At 44.3% G+C, this 24,775-nt stretch overlaps 1 protein-coding gene across 1 annotated transcript in view; it reads right to left on the bottom strand.

Moving 5' to 3' along the window:
* The window catches only part of ERAP1 (endoplasmic reticulum aminopeptidase 1), a 1,476,217-nt gene that overhangs the window by 869,350 nt on the left and 582,092 nt on the right, over window positions 1-24,775 (bottom strand). Inside the window, exon 6 of the mRNA XM_044064113.1 lies at window positions 21,810-21,964. Within this exon, the coding sequence (XP_043920048.1) occupies window positions 21,810-21,964 (155 nt within the window). The remainder of the gene's footprint in view (window positions 1-21,809; window positions 21,965-24,775) is intronic.

Here is a 24,775-nt window from a genome sequence, read left to right as displayed (position 1 = left end):
AAACTAAGCTCTTAGCCATTTGCAGCTCCTGTAAAGCCAGAAAGAGATGCTTTTCCGTGAAACAACAAAAAAGTCTTGAAGAAATCTTCACTCTGACTACTGATTTTCTTCTTTGGGGTTAGCCAATCTGGAGTCGGGGTAAATGTGTTAGAGAGGAACCAGAACTTTGTGAAGCTGGACACTTGTTGCTTCCTAGGTGGGAAAAACATATAGTCTAAAGGTTACTGCAACAGTGGGAATGATGGACATGGATATGTTTAATGCATGGTATCTCCTAGTTCTAAGGGTAAAGGTGTGTATGTTATGTATATACATGTGATATTAATCTTCTAGTTCAGAACTGGGTAATGTTATAATGACTATATCCAGAGTAAAAGCATTGCAATGAATTTGATAGTTTAATAAGATGAGCGTATTAAGTTACGATGTTTGAATGGTTTGATATAATGTAAGTAATAATTAATACAATAGATTTGTCAAAATGGGATGCTGAACTAGCAGGTATGAGCAGAGAATGGGTAAATCTCAAGAAGTGCAAATTTCAAGGAAGAGATGAGGTTCTTTACATATCAGCAGAGGCAAATATGCAGCATCCATTTAAGAAACTGCTTAACCAGTTCATGCTGAGTCAAAGTACTGCCCTTCAGAGGTTCGTGTTGGGCAAAATAAGAAGAAATGGCTGATGTGAAATAACTATGACCCAAATCATTTGGGTACCTTAATAAGTCAGAATTACTTTCACAATGAATGCCTAGGGAAACACAGGATATTATGCCATAATAAAAAACTTCTTTCACTTGGCAGACTACATCTGCTGGGTGGAAAGTTTCCTGGCAGCAAAAGTCAATTCTAACACCTCACCAGGTTCAGCAGGATATAAGGTACAGCTTCCAAGGTTTTAGATGATTTTGGATTAATTACATATTGATTAAACAAGATGTGATTATTCATTGTAGACCTGGATGACGTCAGTGTTTTATCTGCTTAAAGTAGACTGCCTTAAATAAAACTCGGAGTCAGCGACTAGAAACCTGGCAAAGTATATTCACAGGGCACGAAGCTTAGAACAAAATAATAAATAATGGAGGTAGTGTTATCTAGCAAACTAATTTCAGGATTTCAAAGCCTTCATTAAGTTAGTGGGATTTAAGGGTGGTGCATAAGAATACATCCACTCACGCTACAATTGATATGAGTTTGGTTAGTAACCCAGGGCTAGTTTAAGAGGCAAAATTGGGAGGCCAGAATCCTCTTCTCCTCTGAGTGGGGCCTATATTAGATGCACAAAAAGACTTTAGCACGAACGCTCACATGAACGAAAATGCCGGGAATCGAAACTATGACTGTGGGGTCGTGTTACAGTGAGGAGTGGGATATTTGCCCTTTCCTCACTGTAGTGCGACCTCAGAGTTAGAATATATAGTTAGTGGGGGGCACAGCCCCCCAAAATAGCAAGTTTGATTAGCAGCATTTTCGCTCATGTGAGCATTCGTGATAAAGTCTTTTTGGTTTTATAATATAGACCCCTCTCAGTGTGTATATGGGTGTGTATGTGTGTGCTTGTGTGTATATGTAAGTGACAGAGTGTGTGTTGGGGGTCTCACTATCCAATGGGCAGAGGCCATGGGAATACCATGGGTAACTGTTACCAAAAATGCTCAAATTATGCAAGCCACCTTGAATGCACTGCATACTTAGTACTGGAGAGAACTGCAAGGCAGACAAGTTAGAAAAGCCTGCTTCATCTTTAGATGACAAACCCTGGTCCCAGAAACAGGGAGACTGATGTTTCTTTTATTCTATAACTTTACTGCAAAGGATCAGTGAATGCCTAATTTCACAGCAAACAGTCAGCGTTTTGTGTATGTGTGCTCCTGTGTAAGCTCCATTTTAGCTAGGAGAAGTGCTAATACTGTTACAGAAAAGTACAGTTGTGTATACTTACCATAAATGTAGATGTTCAAATGTATTCACTATTGCAGTCATCACATTTGGGTTATCTGCCTGCAGGTAGCCCTCAGCCGGCCTGAATACCAGAATCTTGGATTCTTGCATTGGATGCTGTCTCTTCTTCCATGACATCAGGTCGTCAGGGGTATAAAACATGCAGCCGATGCCATTACATCAGTATTTTTTGCCCCAGATGTCAGGTGCCCCCACAATGGGAAGCAATTATATGTTATGGTACACCTCCATCAAAAAGCAAATACACCAGAAAACTTAAATACAACAAACAAGAAGGAAAGGTAGAGCCAAGAGAAGTCACGGGGCTGGAGGGAGGGTAACCAGGACTGCAACAGTGAATACACTCGAACATCTACATTTATGATAAGTGTACACAATTGTACTATGTTCTTCGTGTTTCACTGTTGCAGTCATCACATTTGGGTTGATTCCCAAAGCTAAGGAAGGGAGGAGGATGTTAGAGAGCATTAGGACCAGCTATTAAACCCTGCAAGATTGCAGTGGCAAAACCAGCTCTGGATTTAGAAAAAATAGGCATGTGGTAATGCTTGGTGAAGGTATGTACATAGCTCCAGTTAGCAGCTTCTAGGATGTCCCTGGTAGGGACTCCTCTGAGAAAGGCTGTAGAGGTAGCTGCAGCCCTGGTGGAATGTGATCTTATCCCCTGTGGGGTAGGATTTCCATGGTGCTTGTAGCAGAAATGAATGCAACTGGCTATCCATTTAGAAATGGTTTGCATTGAAATGGCCTTCCCCTCTGCCCCTGCAGCAAAGCCAACTAGCAGCTGTTCAGATTTTCTGAGAGGCTTAGTCCTGTCCAAATAAAATCTAAGTTGTCTGTGTACATCCAGAGAGTGCAGTATTCGTTCTCCTTTGTTTTGTGAATTGGGGAAAAAAGTAGGCAAATGAATGGACTGGTTTAGGGTCACACTAGACACCACCTTGGGCATAAAGGAAGGATTGGTCCTGAGGGAAACCCTGTCTGCATGGAAGGTAATGAAGGGCTCCACTGCCATGAGGGCATGTAATTCAGACACTCTTCTTGCTGAAGTGATGGCTAGAAGGAAGGCTGTTTTCCAAGAAAGGAATTTCAACTCTGTAATTGCAGCTAGCTCAAAGGGAGGGAGAGTGAGCTTTTCCAATACAAATGTAAAAAACAAATTCAGGAGTGCACCAATGCTGATTCCAAAAAGTTCACCAGAAAGCTCAAGATAAAATCCTTTGTTAAACGAAATTCCTAGGACAGTAGTAAGCGCTTTCACGTTCAATGACGCTTCATCAGACTTTAACACCAACTAACAAAACACAAAGATTTTATAGCCTGATGTCACGCCCATCATTAATTGATTGCAAATTAACATATCTTGGCGACAAACAAACAAATAATTAAAATATTTCTAGTGAATAATAAAACACTAATGAACTGTCAAACATTAAAAATAAACACGTATAAAAATACAAAAAACATGTATATTTCTAGTGCTTAAAAGACCTAGCTGCTAAAAATGGTTTCAAGCTAATTCTATCGTTGAGCCCATATTGGTGTGCCTGCAATCTCAAGATCCATTTGCCCTCAATTTCCTCTGTAAAATTTTTAATATTACCTAACCTACTTGTCCTTTTTACTACTTCTAAAACCCTAAACTTGAAATGGTGTTGGGAGCCATTGTTCTCCTATTGATTGCATAAATATGTTCCCTTATCCGCTCTCATAGGGTTCTGTTTGTTTTACCTACGTAATACTTCTGGCATATTACACACTGCGCTAAATATACCAGATCTCTTGTTTTGCAATCTGTATAAAATGAGAACTTATATACACGACCGGAATGCGGATGTCTAAATGTTTTATCTTCAGCTATGTATATACACTGATTACATGAACGGCAAGGAAATGTTCCTTTCCTTTGTGAAACAATATCATGCGAGTTAGTTTTCTCATAACATAGAAGTCTTTTAAGAGATTTCATATTCTTGTAAGCTATTCTAGGTCTATCCTCCACTAGAGAGTTGATTCTATCATCCATCTGTAGGAATTTCCAATTCTTATTAATGATTTTATGAATCTGGTTATTCCTGTTGGTATATGGAATAACTAGCCTCTGTGTCTGTAGACAAGTCTTGTTTAGTGTCTTGGGATCTGAAGCAGATCTCCGACCAAAATAGGGCCTGCCCTTCCCAGTCCTCAAATTGGTATTCATTTGTAGAGTGGTTTGTATATTTCTTCTATTATAACCCCTATGTACAAACTCATCTATTATTTTATCCTGATGTTTTAAAAAAATTGCATCATCTGTTGTGAGCTTTGATGCTCTGATTATTTGATTAGATGCAATATTTGAATGTACATGTTTCGGATGCATACTGGTACGATGTAAAAAAACCATTCCTCCAACATGTTTTCCTAAATAATTCTGTGTGTAACCCATTTGGCCCTTTTGATATTCTAACATCTAAGAATTCTATGCTAGTGTCTGAACTCCCACACTCAAACTCAAGAAACTGTGTCGTCCCATTCAGGTATCTAGTGAACTCTTTTAATTGCAACTCATTACCTCCCCATATGACGCATAAAATAATACATATTTATGAAACAATGTGTTGGTGAATACATATAAATCCTCCCAATAGGCTAACACCAAATTGGCGTAGGAGTTTGCGCATGGGGTCCCCATCGCCACCCCCTTCTTTTGTAAGAAATATTTGTCATCATAGCACATCACATTATTTTCTAGAACAATTTCAAGTAGCATCATCCATTTAATAACGTTGTTATTACTAATGCCATTTCTTAACAAAATACAAAGTTAAAGTCCCAGGCTGGAGTAGGGGCTCTCCTAGGGGGTCTTACATTTTTGGCCCCTCTAAGGAATTGCTTTAGCAGGGGGTGAGAGAAGAGGGGTGGCTCAGTATTATAATTTGCTGAAATGGCAGAGGCATGCATTTTAATTGACAAGAAGGAGAGGCCCTTGTGGAGCATTTCTGTTAAGTACTGAAGAATATGAGGTAAGCTAGGCACCGTTGTGCCCATCCCCTGAGTCTGGCTCCAGGAACAGTAACTTTTCCACTTTTCAGCATAGGACTTTCTAGTACTACGCCTCCTGCCTCCAAAATGACATCTAGCACCTGCTTACTGAGGGATGCTATTGGAGAGCTCAGGGAATTAGCCAGGCTGCAAGGTTCAGGGTTTGAAGCTGAGGGTGCAGAACCTGGCCTGCCTGCTGGGACAGCAGGGAGGGGGTCTGAGGAAGATGCCATAGTTCCAGCAGTGTCATGCTGCTCAAGAGAGGGTACCAGGGCTGGTGTGGCCATTCTGGTTGAATCAGCATTGTCCTTGGCTTGTCCTGTTTGATCTTTTGCAGAACCTTCGAGAGGAAAGGCAAAGGGGGAAAGGCATAAACCGAGAGGCTTTCCCAGGCAAAGAACAGGGCATCCACTTTCTAAGCTTGTCTGTGGGAAGTCCTTGCGCAGAATTTGTCCAATTGGTAGTTCTGAGGGGAGGCAAACAGGTCTACCTCTGGAGTCCCCCATTTGTTCCACAAGAGGTTGAATATTTTTGGTTCTGGTTTCCATTCGTGTGGGTCCATGTGATTTCTGCTTAGGTCGTCTGCCAGTGAATGTAGCTTGCCTGACAGGAAATGAGCTTGTAAGTGCACTTGGTAGCTCAAGGCTGAGTTCCACAGAGCCATGGCTAGTCTGTAGAGAGGGTACAAGTGGGTTCCCCCCCTGCTTGTTTATGTACCACATAACTATGGTGCTGTCTGTCTTTACCAATAGTTGTCCTGGAAGAATGCGGTCTTTGAAGGCTGTCAGGGAATTCTGTACAGCTAACATTTCTTTTTGGTTGATATGCAGGTGCATAAGTCTTGGGTTCCATTTGCCCTGAATGCACTGCCCTGCAAAGTGAACCCCCCCATGCATAGTCTGATGCATCTGTTGCGTCTGTTGTTAGGGTTTGGGCGGCAGGGGGTAGAGTGAAAGGGAGCCCCTTGTTGTGGTAGCAGGCCTCTGTCCACCAAAGGAGCTCTGTCTTTATACAAGGGATGATAGGAATCATTGATTCCAGGTCCTGCGAATGTTGACACCATAGGCTTTTTAGATACCATTGTAGTTTCCTCATATGCAGTCTTGCATAAGGAATTTGTAGAATGCAAGAGGCCATGAACCCCAGGGTTTTCAGAATTTACCTTGCAGATAGCTGGGTCTTTGTGGTCAATAGTTTGATGTAGTTTGTCAAATAAACTTGTTTCTCTGTAGTGAAAAAAGCCATCTGGGAAGTTGTGTTTAAGCTTGCTCCCAGGAATACAATCTATTGGCAGGGTACTGGGTGAGATTTCCTTTCGTTTATGGTGTACCCCAGTGAGGTTAGAAGTTTATGAATGCCAGATCTTTTAATAGCAAGTCCTGGCTTTCTGCCTGAATCAGACAGTCGTCCAAAAGTACGGGTATATACCCTGGGTGCAGTAGATAAGCCAAAGGGAAGTGCAGAGAACTGATAGTGCATGGAGCCTGCCCTGAAGCGTAGGTATTTCCTGCAAGATTCCCTTATTGGAATGTGCAGGTAAACTTCCTTTAAGTCTAAGGTTGCCAACCAGGCATCTTTGCCTAGCATAGGAAGCAGCTGTTGAAGTGTTAGCATCTTGAATTTTGGGATTACTAGAAAGGTGTTTAGAATAGAGAGGCCCAGGATAGGATGCCAGGAGTTGTCTTTTCTGGGTACCAGGAAATGTCTTGAATAAAAACCTAGTCCCCTTTGTTCTGCTGGGACAGGCTGAATAGCCCTGATACTTAGAAGAGAGAGAACCTGCTGTTGGGTCTCTGTCCACTGATTTGGGGGCAGGTCCAGCCAACCGTTTGGGGTTGGTAGGATGTGGAAGTGGAATCTGTATCCTTAGGAAACTATATTCAAAACCCATTTGTCCTGGGTAATGAGTTCCCAGTTTTTGCATGTAGGGGAAACTTTCCTCCTAAGGGAGCAGGCAGTTGAGCAGGGCTTAGAAGGGTTAAGGTTAAGTCATTGTACCATTTTTCCGTAGAGGGATGGCTTACTACTCCCTGCTTTGGAAGTGGGAGCCCCCCACTGCTTAGGCCTGTGCATAGCCTGAGACTGTAACCTAGGTGGTCTGCTGTTCCTGGGTTTCAACTGAGAAGACCTGGAAAGGACCAATTCTTTGAAGGCCAATGCCTACTAAATCTGGGAGGCTGTACTTGTAGGAAATCTTTACCAGTTTGCATAGATTTAGCTTTTTCCTCCATTCTTTTGAGGACTTTCTCTGCTTTGTTGCCAAACAGGTGGTCTTGGTTTAAGAGAGCATCCAGTAATTTAGCTTTAACATGATCTAGCAAGTTTTGCTCCTTAAGCCAAGCATGCCTTCTAAGTACAGACCCAGTGACAGCAGCCGTGCAAGATGCTTCTAAAGAGTCAAAACCACATTACAAAGTATGTTTACCAACTTGTTCTGCAGAATACATTAAATCCTGTATTTCTTTGTGTTCAGCATAGTCAGGAATCAACATCATTTTCTGTTTAAGCAGTCCCATAATATGCTGCTGGTACTTTAACATATGAAACCGGCAATTTAAAGGCCTAATGGCCAAAGTAGCAGAAGTGTATACCTTCTTACCCCATCTGTCCAAGACTCTCTATCAGAAGGGGTAGGATTTTTGGCAGCAGTAGCCTTTAATGCCTTTTGGTCCTTGGGAAATGGTCTCTGGATTCGCAGCAGGATTCTTGAAGAGGAACATGTGAGAGTCAGGTACTCTGCAATACCTGTCAGGTTTTCTGGGAGCTGGAGGTAAGGTGTCTAGGGAAAGGCTACATTCCAAGAAAGCATCATCTACAATGTCCAGAACAGGAGGGATAGCTAAAGGCCTGTGTTGAGGAAGGAGTAAGAATTCCCTCAGCCTCTTTTTGAAGTCAGAGTAATCCCTGGCTTTCTCAGAGGAAATTCTCCCTAAGAGTGTGCAAGGTTTCACCAAAAGAAAAATCTTCTGGAGGGGAAGCAGAGGGAATGGAATCTTCTGCATCAGAATCCTCATAGGTAGATAAGGGCAAATCCTGGTAATCAGAAGGGACAGAAATATCAGATTCCTGATCAGAAGAATCAGAAGGAAAATCAGTTTTAGGTCTCTTAGAGGGGGGAAGGCTGGCTTCCCCTAATTAAGGTAATAAGTTCTTCAGCCATTCTAAGCATTTGTTTTTAGGCATATGGGCCTGAGCATGCAGTTTGGACATCGGATTTCTAGGCATGGTGCGCGTTTTAGGCCTGGATAAAGAAGATGGAGTTGGTTTAAAATGCAAGTCTGTAGGCCTGAATACACCCTCAGAAGCTGGTGCCTGCACAGCGGCTCCGGACCCATCCAAGGTAGAGACATCCGCAGGTTCCATAGTCAAAGAAGCATCTCATGGCATACCGGACTCCGAATTGGTCTCAGTAGAGGCCTGTGAATCTGAAGTAGCAGGTATCAGAGGCTACGAAAGCGCATCACTGAGTACCGGCAGACTGGTGACTAGCTTAACGGAAGTGTTGTTGGCAGTTTTGGACCCATGTGGTCTGTCTCTGTCTTTATCCTTACGTTTTTTCAGAAGATCGGTAGTCGGATGGCTTAATGAAGCCATTTCGGAGTACGGATACAGAGTACCAAAATAATTTGCTGCAAAGATAGCCCGATGACGAATAGTTCAGGGGTTGAACAAGGCACAAAACTGAAAGCGAGGGACGTCGTGGTCTGAGCCTAAGCAGGGAATGCAGTACAAATGAAAATCTTTATGAGGTATTTGCTTTCCACAGGTAAGACAATTGTTAACTTTTAGTGACATCGGTTAGTGCAAGAAAAGAGATCCCCAACGGTTCTGAAACTCGAAAGTGAAAATTTCAGGAGTCGGCCGACCGGCACTTGCGAACTGCTTCTGCTTTGGGCACTGCACGGCAAGAAAGACTGATGTAATGGCATCAGTTGCATATTTTATACCCCTGACGACCTGACGTCATGGAAGAAGAGACAGCATCCAACGCAGGAATCCAAGACTCTGGTATTCAGGCCGGCTGAGGGCTACCTGCAGGCAGATAACCCAAATGTGATGACTGCAACAGTGAAACACGAAGAACATCAGGAAAACTGCATCAAGTAAATGTTTCCTACATGTCATCTAAGTCTGTTCCTATGCTGAGTGATTTGTAAGGTAAGAAACTGATTCCATTAACTATTACACATTTCAGTTTGTTTTGTCAGTCCAAAATATGTCGTTGTAAAGAGTCAGACAATAAAAGCAGCTTGCATTTACAGTAAATATGCTTCCAAACCAATAAATATTTACTCACAGCATACTCAGTGAAACCTCTTTAAAAATAAAAGTCAACTTGAAAACTGTCTCTGTGTTACAAAGACAGCACAAAATATCTCAAACAGAAAAAGTTATATATCAGAAAATTATTTAGCAATCCATTAGCCTTGACTAGGATAAAGTGAGCACAACTCTACAAAACCCATGTAGTTGCATCTTCATAACTATAAGACAAATGCACCACAGTATAAAACATATAATAGATTTTTGCAGTGGGACAAACCTTCCATAACACCTTGCATTATTTTTCTCACTCTCAGATTTCTGGAGCTCGGTGAAAGTGCAATCACAAACCGAGAAAGAAAAACTTTTAGTTATGTACTCACCATAACTTCAGATGTTTGGGATCCATCTCGCCTACATTCTGACTGATGGGTTCGGAGCCGATCCTCGGCTCTGACTCGGCACGCTTATGCCAAAGAACAAAGTCTCTTATTGGCTGAGCTTACTATATCCCAGGATGCACCACTACCAGTCCCCCAGATCTAGTTTGTCCGCATACATGCACACACGCATGCACTGCTTATATAACATTGACAGATGATACAAGATAAAACAGTAGAACCCAAACCGCTCAATCTCTTCTGATCTCAAGGCAGGGGAAGGAGAGATGGATCCCAAACATCTGAAGTTATGGTGAGTACATAACTAAAAGATGTTATGTGATCCTATCTCGCCTACATTCTGACTGATGGGACAGCGTCCCTAGCACCTAAATCCTGGGTGGCTCACTGGAAAACACTCCTGAGTACCGTGGAACCAAATGATGCTCGCCTTTAGATGCCACATCCAATTTATAGTGGGAAATGAAAGTGTGCGGGGTTGGACCAAGTAGCTGCAGCACAAATCTCAGAAATAGCGAGGCTTGGAATGGAATGCAATAGAGGTAGCCATAGCTCTAGTAGAGTGAGCTTTGACAGAAGTTGTAAGTTGTTTATTTGAAGAGGAATAAGCCTGAGTTATGCAATCTCTGATCCATTTGGCAATAGTAGCTTTAGTGATGGTTTTACCCAGTTTATTATCTGAAAAGGACACAAACAATTGATCTGTTTTTGAATTTGTTGAGTCCTATCTAGATAGAAGCGCAATTGCCTGTGAACATCCAATGTATGGAAGGTGTATTCCGCTTTGTTTGAAAATTTTGGAAAGAAAACTGGTAGCTCTAAAGACTGTTGGAGACAGAGATTGGAACAAACTTTTGGGACAAAAGATGGATTAGGCCTAAGTGATACTCTATCCTTGTGAAAAATCAAGTATGGTGGTTTGATAGATAGGGCTTGAAGTTCTGAAACTCTTCTTGCAGAGGTAATTGCAATTAAGAAGGCAGTCTTCCAAGACAGATATTTCAAATCACATGTAGCAGCCGGTTCAAAGGGGGAAGATGTTAAGGCACGAATTACCAAATCAAGATCCCACGGCGCAGGATGGAAAACTGGGGTCTTAAAGCACAGCACCTTTCATGAAAGTTTTACATAATCTGCTGCTCATCAACGGTGGGTCTATGGAATCGTGAAATTTGGAGATAGCTGCTAGTTGGACTTTAATAGTAGAGACTGAAGATCCTTGATTAAACAAGGATGTTAAAATTTCAAGACCTCTGGTATCGGGCAGTAATATGGTCTAAGCCTCTGAGTTGAGCCCAGATAGCAAACCTCTTCCACTTACTGTGATACAATTTCTTAGTGGTGGGTTTGTGGGCTGAAGATAAAATGTGAATAACTTCGGGTCCAAGGTGTGATTTCTGACTAAAGTTGGAAGAGGAGGAGCCAAGCTGTTAATTTCAAAGTGTGAAGGGACTGGTGCTGTTGTCCCGACTGATGAACCAGAAGGTCCAAATTAGATCCAAGAACCAAGGACCGTCCAGGGTATATTTCTGTAGGTAGGGGAACCATACCTGATGAGGCCAATCTGGGGCAATTAGAATCATTGTGGACCCCAATTGGGAAGCTTTCTGGATGACTTTGGGGAGAGTGGAATCGGAGGGAAAGCATAAAGCAGTCCTGTTGGCCAAGGTTGGACTAGAGCATCCCCCCTTGGGTCAAGGAAAAGAACCTTCTGCACTGTGTTTTCAGGGTGTTGCAAACAGGTCGCAGCACGGAGTCCCCACCTTTGAAATCTGAGCTGCTACTGTTTGTTCAGAGACCACTCGTGAGGAGAGAGAATAGTCCTGCTCAGTCTGTCTGCTAATACATTCGATTTTCCTGGAATGTGGGTCGCTACCAGAAGCTTGGTAGCCACTGCCCATTCCCACACCCTCATGGCCTCTCTGCAAAGGGGATAAGATCTGGTCCCTCCCTGTTTGTTTAGATACCAGACCACCGACATGTTGTCTGTGTGGATGCCTGAGGAGAAAGGACAGAAGTACAGCCCTCATTTCCAACACATTGATATGGAGAAATGTTTGGATTTGAAGCCAAGAACCTTGAACTGACCTGCCCAGACAATGCCCCCCACCCCTGGGAGGCATCCGTTGTCAAGGTGGCCACGGAGGTATAACAAAGGGTCTTCCCTGATTCAGATTGGATGGCAGAAGCCACCAGCGGAGGTCCCGACGTTTCTGTAATCAGTATGTGATGATTGAGGGGAGATCCTGAAAAGACCATTGTGTCGATAATAGCCACTGGAGAATCCTCATGTGCAACCTTGCCAGAGGAACTAGGAGAACCCCGGCAGACATTGAACCTAAAAGTTGCAGGACCATCCTGGCTGGGGCTTTGGATCTTAGAAGCAGGGCTCGGACTTGATCTTGTAATGTTTGTATCCTTTGGTAGGAAGGAAGATTCATTAATTTTGAGTCTATCTCTGCTCCTATGAATCTTATAATCTGAGAAGGCAGCAAGACAGACTTTGACCAGTTGAATGTAATTCCCAGGGAAGCACCCAGGAGATGGTGGCTTGTAGGTTCTCTAGTAGTAGATGCCTGGTGGTGGCAGTCAGGAGCCAGTCGTCCAGATAGGGAAACACTTGGAATCCGAGACTCCTCAGGTGAGCAGTCACTACTGCCAAACACTTGGTGAACACCCTGGGGGCTGTGGTGAGACCAAAGGGCAGTGCACAAAATTGGAAATGACTGTCTCCCAGGCTGAGCGCAGATACCTCTGGGCGCCTGATGTATCGGTATGTGATAATAGGCGTCCTTGAGATCTATGGAGCACATCCAAACATCTTTCTCCAACAATGGGAGAATGTATTGTAGAGTGCCCATTCTCCATTTGGACTTCCTGACGTACTGGTTTAGTTTGCTGACATCCAAAATGAGTCTCAGGTCCCCTGTCTTTTTGGCACTAAAAGAACCTTGAGTACTTTCTGGTCTGTAGGGACGGTTGGATGACTCCTTTTCTAGCAGCTTTGAAGCTTCTCGCTGCAATTTCCCTTTGACTGGGTGGTCGGGATTTTTTTGGCCGGTGGGGGTGAAGTGTGAAGGATGGTGTAACCTCCGGCAATAATCAAGCACCCAGCTGTCCTGAGTAATAGACTCCCAGGCTTTTAGGTGCTTGGCGGCAATCCCTCATGGAGTGTGGGAGGCTGAAGAGCCACGAAAGGACTGTCTCCAGTGTTGCGGGGCCTCTGCCACCTTGGACCCCTCCCAGAAAAATTCCCCTCCTCTGCCTCTGGAAGGGGAATCTTCCTGCTGTTGAGGAAAGAATTTCTGTGATTTGGAACCACATCTTCCCTCCTCTTTAGCCTTGGGATAAGGCAGTGAGTGGAGAGTGGTCCAAACAAAGAGGACCCATCAAAGAAGACTGGAAGGCCTCCGAGCCAGGCTTGTGCCTGTATATGAAATGAGCCTCATGGAGTTAGAAATCGTAGCCAACTGAGAGCTAACAGAGGCTGGCTAGCTGCTCAGGTAGGTTACCTGAGAGGGAGTCTGAGCTCCTTGACCAGATCCCTCTGTAGTCTGGTGAAATGTGCCAAATAATTCAGGGACCTCAGAGTACTCAGGGTGCGCCTGCCGTGCGGTCCATCCTCCTAGACTCCTTATTAGGAGGATGGACGGACGCTTAGAAGCCTCTGCCTGCCACCACCATGGCATCTACAGCCAAGAACTCCTTCTCGGGTGGGGCAGACAAAAATTTGTTAAGGCACTGGTTCCACAGTATCTGGATGTTCCCCGCCCGACAAACCAAATCCAGGAGCTCATCGGCGGAGACACCCAGGAGGCCTTGAGGAACACCGACTCATCAGCAGAGGGGGTTTGGAATTCCAGCCGCCTCGTTGCTTGAGGATCTCAGAATGTCTGCAAATGAGACATCATCCGTGGGCGACTTTGGGGACCCCTCCATCATCAAGATCAGTGTCATGTAAGAGACTCATCGGGGAGTCTCGTCTTCCTCTTGCACAATCTCTTCCTTGGGGGCTCCTCCAAGACAACTCCGAAAGACCCTCAGGAGGGGGAACCCCAGTGGGGGTAACCTCAGGCCGGGCTCCCCAGTCTCCATGCCCAGGAAGGTGCCGATTTGGCCAAAGCACTCCTCATAGCTCTGAAGGCCGGACCCCAGAATCCTGGGAGGGTCAGTCTCCGGAGCCATGATAGCAGGCGAAGTGGGCGCTTGGAACCGACTGCATTGGTCAACGTCACCCCGGGCCCGGCCGAAGAAGTCCGTGTGCTAAACTCCGACCCGGCTGGGGTTGGTAAGAGTCGAGCCGACCCTAGGATCTCCACTGGCTCCACCAGCACCTGCTCGGAGGAGGAATGGCAATGGAATGGGCTATGCCAATTGGGTAATTCTGAAAGACTGGGGACTGGAAAAGCCTTTGGAGTACCCTGTCTATGTCCGAATCTGACATCCTTGATGACCTGGAAGAGACGAGCGGTCCGAGTAGGCCTCTCACGCGCAAGGACTAGGGAGTGTCCGGAGGAAGTGTCTGAGCGACAAACCTTCACGGCTCCAAGATCAGTGGAGCCGATGAAGATGCCCAGCCGTCGGCTCCAACCCAGAGGAGTCGAGGCTGGAGCATCGAAGTCCGTGGAGCCAGCCTATGTCTTTTGGTTCCGGCCGGGCTGGTTTGCAGGAGAAGGAGAGGAAGCTAATGCCTTCAAAATGAGGGTTTAATAAGGCCTTTTAAAATAAGTTTATTTTTCCTCTCTTGGAGGAGCTCGAGAGAAAAGTAGCACACCGAGAGGACTCCTGCAAATGTTTGCCCAAACAGTACACACAGAGAGAATGGTCATCTGTTATTGACATTTTGAAACTGCACTTAGTGCACTTCTTAAAACCTGAAGGCCTAGGAGCCTGTGACATTATGGCAACCAATCTAGTGAACAGCAAGAACAAAAACACACTAACTATCACAGAGAAAATTTTTTTTTTTTTTTTTTTTTTTTTTTTTTGTCACAATGGAAAAATAACTAAAGGATCCAAGAACCCTAAAATAAAAGGACTTGAATGACAACTGACTGACAGGGGAAGGCCCTTCAGCTCAAAGGGGACCTCTTAGTCAGAAAATATGCAATCATCACACAAAACTTTTACAAAAAATATCCACTCATACACAAAAACACAAGATAGCCGTTAAAACAGCTTTTTGTTGAAATTTTAGGAAATGAGACCAACAAGATCTGGGGACTGGTAGTGGTGCATCCTGGGATATAGTAAGCTCAGCCAATAAGAGACTTAGTTCTTTGGCATCAGAATGTAGGTGAGATAGGATCACATAACATCTGTCATTCTCTTTCTACAGGAAGCTGCAAGCTCACACAAGGTAAAATACATTACACTGTGAGTATCAATAAATCATCCCACTACGGAGTAACTCACAATATGAGCAACCACTGCTTCAGTGTCGAGAACAGATGCTTGAGCAACTCTCCAGCCAGCCAAATACTGAGCAACTGAATGAAAAAACGTATACCGTTTACATGCTAAGCCCCTTCCAATGCAAGCCTGTGCTTCTGCAGAATGTGAAAGCAATTCAGCAGCACAAGTAAAATGTGGCAACTGTAACTCCCTTTCAATAGTAACAAGAAAAAAAAAGCAGTACCTTTGGATATGCTACATAATATAAGTCAAGGACACACTACACGGAACGAGAGCTACATGGATCAGCAAAGACAGAAATAAATTGAATCATCTAGCACTGTTACAGCATAAATTTTGCACTCTTGGTATCACTCTGGTGTGCCTAATAGTGTGTAGACATTCAAAACAAGAAGTTATATACTCACCATAACGTTCGATATATGTAGTCCATCTCGCCTCACATTCTTACCCGTAGGTTCGGAGCCCAACCTCGGCTCCGACTTGGCCATACTCTAGCTCGAAGTCTTCAACTGGCTCGTGGCTAAAAGGTATCCCATGCTGCAATGCGCCTATCCCCCAGATCTTGTTTGCTGCAACCTCACATACACACACATACACAAAGACGCTGAGAGGAAGAACCAACTCAACACATCAAGAAGGAGTGCTGAAAATAGTAGAGACTCGACCTCTAGGTCCGCCAGGAGGGGGTAGGTGGGTGGGTTAGTAAGAATTTGAGGCGAGATGGACTACATACATTGAACGTTACGGTGAGTACATAACGTCTTGATGTTATGTAGTCCAATCTCGCCTACATTCTTACCCGTGGGACAGCTTCCCTAGCAGCTAGACCTTGGGCGGCTCACTGGAAAATATTCTTGAGCACTGTGGAACCAAATGAGGATCTGCCCCTTGATACCAGATCCAATTTGTAGTGACTAATAAAGGTGTGAGGAGATGCCCAAGTAGCTGCAGCACAAATATCATCCATAGACATCCTAGCTTGAAAGGCAGTAGAAGTAGACACCGAACGTGTAGAATGAGCCTTTACTTTAAAGAGTAATTCCTTGCCATTTGAAGTATAGATGAAGGAAATGCAGCTAGAAATCCATCTGGACAGAGTTACTTTAGAAACTGAAGTCCCTAGTCTACTGTCTGAAAACGAGACAAAGAGTTGATCAGATTTCCTAAAATCTTTTGTTCTATGTAAATAGAAACGCAATTGTCTGTGGACATCTAGCTGATGAAACTTAAATTCTGCCTTATTAGAGAATTCAGGGAAAAACACAGGCAGCTCAACAGACTGGTTGAGGTTGACCACTGAAGCAACCTTAGGTATAAAGGAAGGATTAGGTCTTAGCGAAATCCTATCCTTGTGAAATACCAAGTAAGGGGGCCGAACCGATAAAGCTTGGAGTTCAGAGACCCGCCTAGCCGAAGTGATGGCTATCAAAAAGACTGTCTTCCAAGACAAAAATTTAATGTCACAGGTTGCCGCAGACTCAAAAGGAGGCGAGGTAAGCTGCTGTAACACATTACAGGATCAAAGATTGGAGGTCGAAGTAGCATAGTCCCTTTCAGAAAAGCTCTACAAAGTCTGTGCGCCATTAGATTGGGTTCATCAGCAACATGAAAAGTAGAAATGGCTGCCAACTGCACTTTGATAGTTGCCACAGCTGATCCCTGGCTAAACAGTTGAGAAAGAAACTCTAAAACTGATGAGATGGGAGCTGTACAGGGATCAATCTGCCTTTCATGAGCCCAAATGGAGAATCTCTTCCACTTACTGGAATAAATCTTCCTAGTAGAAGGCTTGTGGGAGGAAGACAGAATATGAACCACCTCCGGTGAAAAATCATGAAGCCTGACTAGGGACGGAATTGGAGCAGCCATGCTGTCAACCTGAGGGTCTGAATGGAGGGGTGAAACTGCCCTGACATATGAGTCAACAGATCTGGCGCTGGGTCCAGAATCCATGCATCGTCCATTAGATAAGAGTGAAGAAAAGGAAACCAGATCTGATGAGGCCAGTATGGTGCAATCAGTATAATTTTGCTTCCCAAGGACTGCTTTCTGAATAACCTTCATTATCAGGGGAAGGCATAGAGAAGACCAGAGGGCCAATCATGAACTAAAGCGTCCCTGGGTGCTTCCCCCTTCGGGGGAATAAGGGTGAAGTAGCTGCTGCATTTGGCATCGAGGGGGCTGGCAAATAGATTGCAGCAAGGCTGACCCCATCTGTGGAAAATCCGTTCCGCCACTTGTTCATTCAGGGACCACTCGTGAGGCATCAGAATAGCTCTGCTCAGACTGTCGGCAATCACATTGGACTTCCCTGGTATGTGCGTTGCCACTAGAAAGCACCGGGAAGATACTGCCCACTGCCACACTCGAAGTGCCTCTCTGCAAAGGGGATACAGCCTGGTTCCTCCCTGTTTGTTCAGATACCAGACCACTGACATGTTGTCTGAGTGGATTTCAACTGTCCCATGAGGAAGAAAGCTTTGAAGTGCTTGCAACACTAACAGCACCACTCTCATCTCTAAGACGTTGATATTCAAATGGATCTCGTGTTCCTGCCACATGCCGTGGACTGTCCTACCGAGATAATGCCCCCCCCCCGATCTGGGAGGCATCTGTGGTCACAGTGGCAATCGGAGAAGGAAGAACGAAAGGCATACCCGCATTGAGATTGCTGGTCTGAAGCCACCAGCGCATATCCTGCTTGCACCTGTTGGTTATTACAATAAGATGGGAGAGCAGCAGATGTTGGAGAGACCATTGGGCAAAAAATAGCCACTGAAGAAGCCTTGTGTAGTCTTGCAAGAGGCACTAGCATAATCGTGGCAGCCATGGTCCCTAACAACTTGAGGACTACTTTTGCCTTGACCTTCTTCAGTGGTAGTAGAGTGTAGACCTGCTGCTGTAAAACCTGAATTCTCTCTTCTGGCAGGAAAACCCTCATGAGCACCATGTCTAATTTGGTGCCTATAAAGGTAACACGCTGCGAGGGCAACAATGCAGACTTTTCCCAATTCAAGGTAATTCCCAGACTTTGGCACAGTGGAATAGTGGCGTCCCTGGTCCGTAGTAGTAGATGCCTGGTGGTGGCAGACAGGAGCCAGTCGTCCAGGTACAGAAACACTTGGAATCCTAGACGTCTCAAGTGAGCCGTTACTACTGCCATGCATTTGGTGAACACTCTGGGGCTGTGGTGAGACCAAAGGGCAGAGCACGAAACTGAAAATGACTGACTCCCAGCCGGAAGCATATGTGACTTCTGGATGCCCTGTCCATTTTTATATGGTAGTAAGCATCCTTGAGGTCGATTTGAGCACATCCACACATCTTTCCCTAATAACAGGAGAATTGACTGTAACGTGACCATGCGCAACTTGGACTTCTCTACATGAAGGTTCAAAAGGCTGAGATCCAAAATGGTCTCAGGTCCCCTGATCTTTTCAGCACCAAAAAGAATCTGGAGTAAGTCCCTAATCCTACTTGGTCTGAGGGGACAGGCTGGATGGCTCCTTTTAACAGCAACTTTTAAACTTCTAAGGTTGCGGAATCCCTTTGACTGGGTGGGACGTCTGGGATTCTTTTGTTTGGAGGGGGACATGAAAGAAGGGGAATATGATAACCTCTGGAGAATATCTCTAATACCCACTCGTCTTTGGTGATGTCTTACCAGGCTTCTGGGTATAGAGAAATGCGACCCCCGACTGGCTCCAGAGATGCACAGTCGGGCCTCCTCTCAGGAGCGCTGGTAGGGAGAACCACGAAAGGAATCACAGTCCCCCTGGTTACATGGGCCTCCTCTGCCTCTAGGGCAGCATATACCTGAATTTCCACCCCCTCCTCTGCCTCTGGAGGGGGAATCACTGTGCGTCGTGAAAAAAACGATTTTCTGAACCACATTTTCCCTCCTTTCTGGCCCTTGGGATAAGGTCTAGAAGGCATGGAAAAATGGACTCCCATGGCAGACAGGGTTTTTCCTTCCTGCTTGCACCTAGTGAGAGTGTCCTTCACCTTGGTTCTAAATAAGGGTGAACTGTCAAAGTTGGTGAAGGTAGACTTGAAGGCCTCCGCGAAGTTGCACAGGCGCATCCAGGAGTGTCCCCTAAGAGAGACTCCAGAACCCACAGCCCTGCCCGCTCCATCAGCTGCGTAAGAGATCAGCCTCATGGAGGAGTTGGTAATGGAATTTAGGGTAGACATTTGAGCAATGACTTTCTGAGCCACAGCATCAGAAACGTTACCCTGTAGAGACTCTCCCAACTCCTTTAGGAGATCTCTCTGGAGCTGTGTAAAATGCGATAAATAGTTCAGCGACTGCAGTATAAAGGCCACTGAAGAGAACACACACTTCCCATACCTGTCCATAGCCCTGGACTCCTTGTTTGGGGGATGGACGGTAGATGAAGTTTCTGCAAGTTCTACTGGAACGCCTTTTGTAAGAAATTCTTTATCAGGGGGAGCGGACAAAAACTTGTTGGGTCTCCTGGGGACTGGTTCCACAGTGTCTGGAGGTTCCCACACCTTTTGACAAATGAGGTCCAGGAGCTCATCGAATGGGGGAGAAACCCAACAGGCAGAGGGTTGGGACCCAAAGGCCTTCAGGAACACCGACTCCTCCTCAGAAGGGGCTTTAGATGGCCAGTCGCCTCTCTGTCTCAGTATTTCCACAATATCTGAAAAAGAGATATCGTCAGAAGATGACTTAGGGGACTCCTCTGACTCCTCGTGGCCATTGTCAGACATGAGAGACTCATCTTGGGAGTCAATGTGCTTCCTCTTGCACACTCTCTTTCTGGGTGGCTCCTCAGGTAAAAAATCCAGGGAGGCCTCAAAAGCTTGAGACCACTCATGGAGGCATCCTGAGGCCTTAGGTCTCCACTGTCCCTAGATAGAGGGTGATCCGATACTGATATCGGTGCTGGAGGGGGAAGAGTGTCGGTGCCGTAAGATGCAGCTGACGACCTGGCCAGCACCCTCCTCATGACCTCGAAAGCTGTTCCCCCCAGCTCCGAAGGTCGACTAACCGCAGAAGACACCCTCGGAGCCGAGGAAATAAGGTCCGAAGCCGATATCAGGTCCACGCTCACCCAAGCCAAAGCGCCAAGAGGAAGGCTCGGAGCTGAAGAAGATCGACCCGATACCTCCCTCTCGGCTCCGACCAGCGAACTGTGAATTCTGGACCCCGTGAACAGCGCCAATGGGGTTGGAGTGGAGATCGCAGCAGAGATGCTAGAAGGGGCTACTGGAACCGACCTCGAGGCATCAGACGGAACCGACAGCTCTGGCTCACAAGAAAGGTCCGGAGGAGGAACAGCCAAAGACGAAGGGAGGACGGGCTCCGGAGCTGACTGGGCCGGAGCCGAAAGCAATTTAACCAGCACTGATGACTGGAGCAGTTTCCTCACCACTCTATCGACATCATCATCGGAAAGTGTTCTAGAAGACCTAGAGGACATGGTCGGGGATCTGGATCTCCCTATAGAGGGAGACCTACGAGTCAGAGAAACCGGTCGAAAAACTGGAGACCGGCTCCGAACTGACAAATCTGTCACCGGCTCCAATAAACCGGGAGCCAATGTCGACATCATCGATGCACTATCTTCTGTCGGCCCCCAAGCCAGTGGAGTCAAAGAAGCAACTGTAGTTTTGATGATTTTCTCCGGCGGCTCAGAGGAGACTGACGGAGCCGGACAGCATTTCTTAGAAGATTTTTTGTCCGTCTTTTTGTCTGGTTTGGAAGGAGAAGACCTGGAACTGGAAGACCTCTCCAAATCCTCTTCAAAGGAAGGTTTCAGCAATCCCCTTAATATTAGCTTGTTCTTCCTCTCTTGCATCACGCGAGGGCTGAAAGCGTGACAGAACAAGCAGGATTCCTGTAAATGAATAGCCCCCAAACAATACACGCACACAGAGTGCCCATCCGTCAAAGACATCTTGTTGCTACACTTGACACACTTTTTAAAGCCCGAAGGCCTGTGCTCTTTTAGAATCCTTAGACATGTTAAAGGCAAGAACACACACACATACACACACACAGGGGAAAACGGTAGGGGCACCTTCACCACAGAAACCAAACAGAGTGCGGGAAACTAGAGCTTCTAACTTAAATGGCCTAGAGACCACAGGATAAACACAGGGAGGACTAGGTCCTCTAAGTTAAACAGGCCTAGCCCAGGAAAAAAAACAGGGGAACAACAAAGAACCCGCTAATAGAAGGGATCAACCTGCTACACAACAAGAAACAAAAAACAGGGGAGGACTAGGTCCTGAAACAGGCCTAGCCTGTAAACACCAAGGGAAACGGGAAACGGGATACCAAGAAAAGTTCAACTGAACTGGTCAGAAGCAAAACACACACACAATAGCTTTTGGAGCTACTAAGTTGAAAAATAAGTAGAAAAATTGTACTTAGCCACAGCCAAGAGCGAGACTACGTCCGAGCTGTACGAGCGGCAAACGAGATCTGGGGGATAGGTGCATTGCAGCATGGGATACCTCTTAGCCACGAGCCAATTGAAGACTTTGAACTAGAGTATGGCCGAGACGGAGCTGAGGTTTGGCTCCGAACCCAAGGGTAAGAATGTAGGCGAGATTGGACTACATAATACATCTTCAGTTTCCTTCACAGCAAAGCATTATCTTTTAATTTTAATAGCCATTCCAATATATTGATGTATAGGGAAAAATCAAGCAATTATCTTCAAGTCATCACAACTTATTTGCCAATTTTCCCAAATGCTTTACCTGGTGAGCAAGTTCATGTGCTATTATCATTGTGATCCAAAGCTTTTCAGATGCTGATGATGTCTCAGGATTGTAAAGTAGGGCAGACTCTCTATATGTTGTAAGACCCCAGTTTTCCATGGCACCAGACTGGAAGTCAGGGATAGCCGCCAAGTCTAAAGTTAAAAAAAATCAGCATTTAACAGCTACAAACTATATACAGTTCACTACATTTCCACTTTGAAAGTAAGAATCTTGAAACCCACAGTATCTTGCAGAGAAAAGAGTCTTACATGAAATGCAACTCCAATAGATTAAATCTTAGTACTAGCCAGAACTAAAACGAATATGTACAATAGCATTTAAGATATATGAAAGAAATATGAAATTAAGCATGGTTCTTTAATGCGATTTACAATGGCAAAATGAAAGAATGCCTTAAAATTGTGTTTGGAATAATCTAAAAAGGGCAGCGATCAAAAGCTTTCAGCAATGCAAAGATATTCAAATCAAAACAAAGAGAAACAGAAAAACTTCAGAACAATAAATTAATTAAAAGAAAAGGAAAGAAAACTATTTACAAGGGTGTCTACTTGAACAATTACAATTACTAACATTCAAAATATATTCTATATCATGTCAAATTACGGTCAATTTTCTCAAGTATCTCAATAACTTTTAACCAAGAGTTGTGGCATGAAGTGTTTCTAAACAATTACTGTTCTTGAAGGATCTGCTATGTACGCTTGCTACCTAAAACCTCAGATTCGCAATAGGTTGTAAATTACAGCTCAGATAAAAACATTTTTGTAATCTCCAGAACCTATAACAAAACAAATTAGTATTTTATTCTCTGGGTGACAGCAAGCCCCACCGCACAATGTAAATCTTTATTATTCACACTCTAATATCTCTATACCTTCGAGAAAGAGAGATCACTAACAGGCAGTGTAATGTCTATCTCACTCTTCAAAATATACTGACCTCAGACAACCCATACCTCCCTAACAAGTGAGCATGTGAAACGTCAACAAAAAAGCAAGAAACAAAACCCCAAGGAAATACCAACTTCAGCTAACTTGCTCAAGAAAATGTGACTTGAGCATAAGACATCAAAGTTTAAGTAATCCATTCTGGAAACAAAAGGGAGTGCTATTAACATTAGCTTCTTATATTTGTTGTTTTTATTTTCTCCTCAGTGTAATTACTACTGTATCTGTCATTTTGTGATTTTTTTTAAAGATTTTTTTTAAGAGTCACTTTTTATTTTTTACTACTGCATTTTTCACTAAAATCTTTTGTAAACTTACCCTGCAAAAGTAAAATAAAAAACTACCTCCATTCGCCAGACTGTAGACATATCTCCCAAATACACTTTGTGATTATGATACATGAACTGAGCTCGCACACACCTGATTTTGTAGGGACTGATTTTAATGTACATTTAGCAGCCTTTAATGTTGAGAAGATAGCAAATCAACTGGCTATTTCCTTCCATATTAGTTAAATGAAGACTCTGGTTTGTCAGGTAGTCTTGAATCTTAAGTATGTAGCAAGATTTTAAGTCTGCCAGCAAACACGTATACAAAGAAAGAATCAAATCTCTACTAGTACTATTTTTTGTAAACACATGCCCCAGGATTCACTAATCTTCTGTGACTTGATTAATCTTACACGGAAGTGCCAGTCTAACAGTATGACGGCAGCATGCTATGCATATTAATGAGAGCACGCTGCCTCAACTCTAAAGCTTACATGGAGCGTGGACAAGTGTAGGGGGCATGTCGGACTGCCGAGCAGTCTAAAAATCCACGCCCCTGCAATGAAGAAACTTGAGAAATGTCGACTTACATGAGCGAGTCCGCTCACATGTGTACATTGTAATACTACATTCCCCCATATGTTAAACCACATACAAATGTAAAAATTAAAATAAATTTTTTTGTTTAATTTCCAATATAGCTGCCCATATTTGCGCGAGTTTGCCCATTGCTTAGCTACAGTTAGCACTTAGACACCGAAGAGGATAATAAGAAAAATATATGCAAATTAAGCAAAATAGTGATAGCGTAGTGGTTACAGCCTTCGCACAAAGAGGAGGCATTCCCGGTTCGAGTCCCACTACTGCACGTTCCATTTTCAGTTGGAAATCTGTATACAAAAGTATTTCCTGACATTTACTATGTATAAGTTTTGTAAAAAGCACTGAAATGTTAAATGTAGTAGTGAACAAATTATATACATATGAAAGTGAAATGGTTATGCATTCTGAGGCATGAGTACCTTATTTTAAGCAATATATACCTTATTTTAAGCAATATAAAGTACTGCTAAGCACATTTTACCAGTATTGAGCATATTTAAATTAAATTGCTCGTAGCTGCGCACCGCGTTAACTAGCGCAATGTCTTTGCACGTAGCTGCGCACCGTGCCAACCAGAGCAACCACAACTTATTTGCGTGTGGCTGCACACCGCGCTAACCAGCGCAATGTCGAGCAACATCGAGCAATGTCGAGCAACGTTGGGCAAAGTTGAGCAAAGTCGGCTAAACACGGCCACACCTCTTTTACTGTACCTTAACCAGTCAGGTCTGCCCAGTAGGAAAACAAAAAGCAGTGACAGGGCTCAAACTCAGGATAATGTGCACTATAGTCACAGTACTGAACCACTAAGCCATGACAGCATTTTGTAACCATGCACTTTCAACAGACACATATTTATCAAAGGAATTTTAAACATTGCCAACATCAGCTAAGCAGGTGTGCCTACAGCTGAGTTTTTTTCAAAACTGGCCAATCACAAATAAGTGCAGGAAATGAGGCATATTTAAGCTCCACAGGCTGGAATACTTGCTATAACTGGTTGTAGCTCCCTTCTGCAGTCAGAATGGCCAGTGTTGGAGAAGGAACTCGATTTAGAGTGCAACGCTGGGGCAATGAGGAGTCCAAAGTAATGGTTTTGGCTCCTTGTCCACAATCATAAGGA

This window comes from Protopterus annectens, chromosome 2.part2 (assembly GCF_019279795.1).
Source record: "Protopterus annectens isolate FY-2018-M chromosome 2.part2, PAN1.0, whole genome shotgun sequence".
NCBI classification, from domain to species: domain Eukaryota; kingdom Metazoa; phylum Chordata; order Ceratodontiformes; family Protopteridae; genus Protopterus; species Protopterus annectens.
Note: the sequence above shows the minus strand (reverse complement) of the source record. Positions and strands in the feature narration are given on the sequence as shown.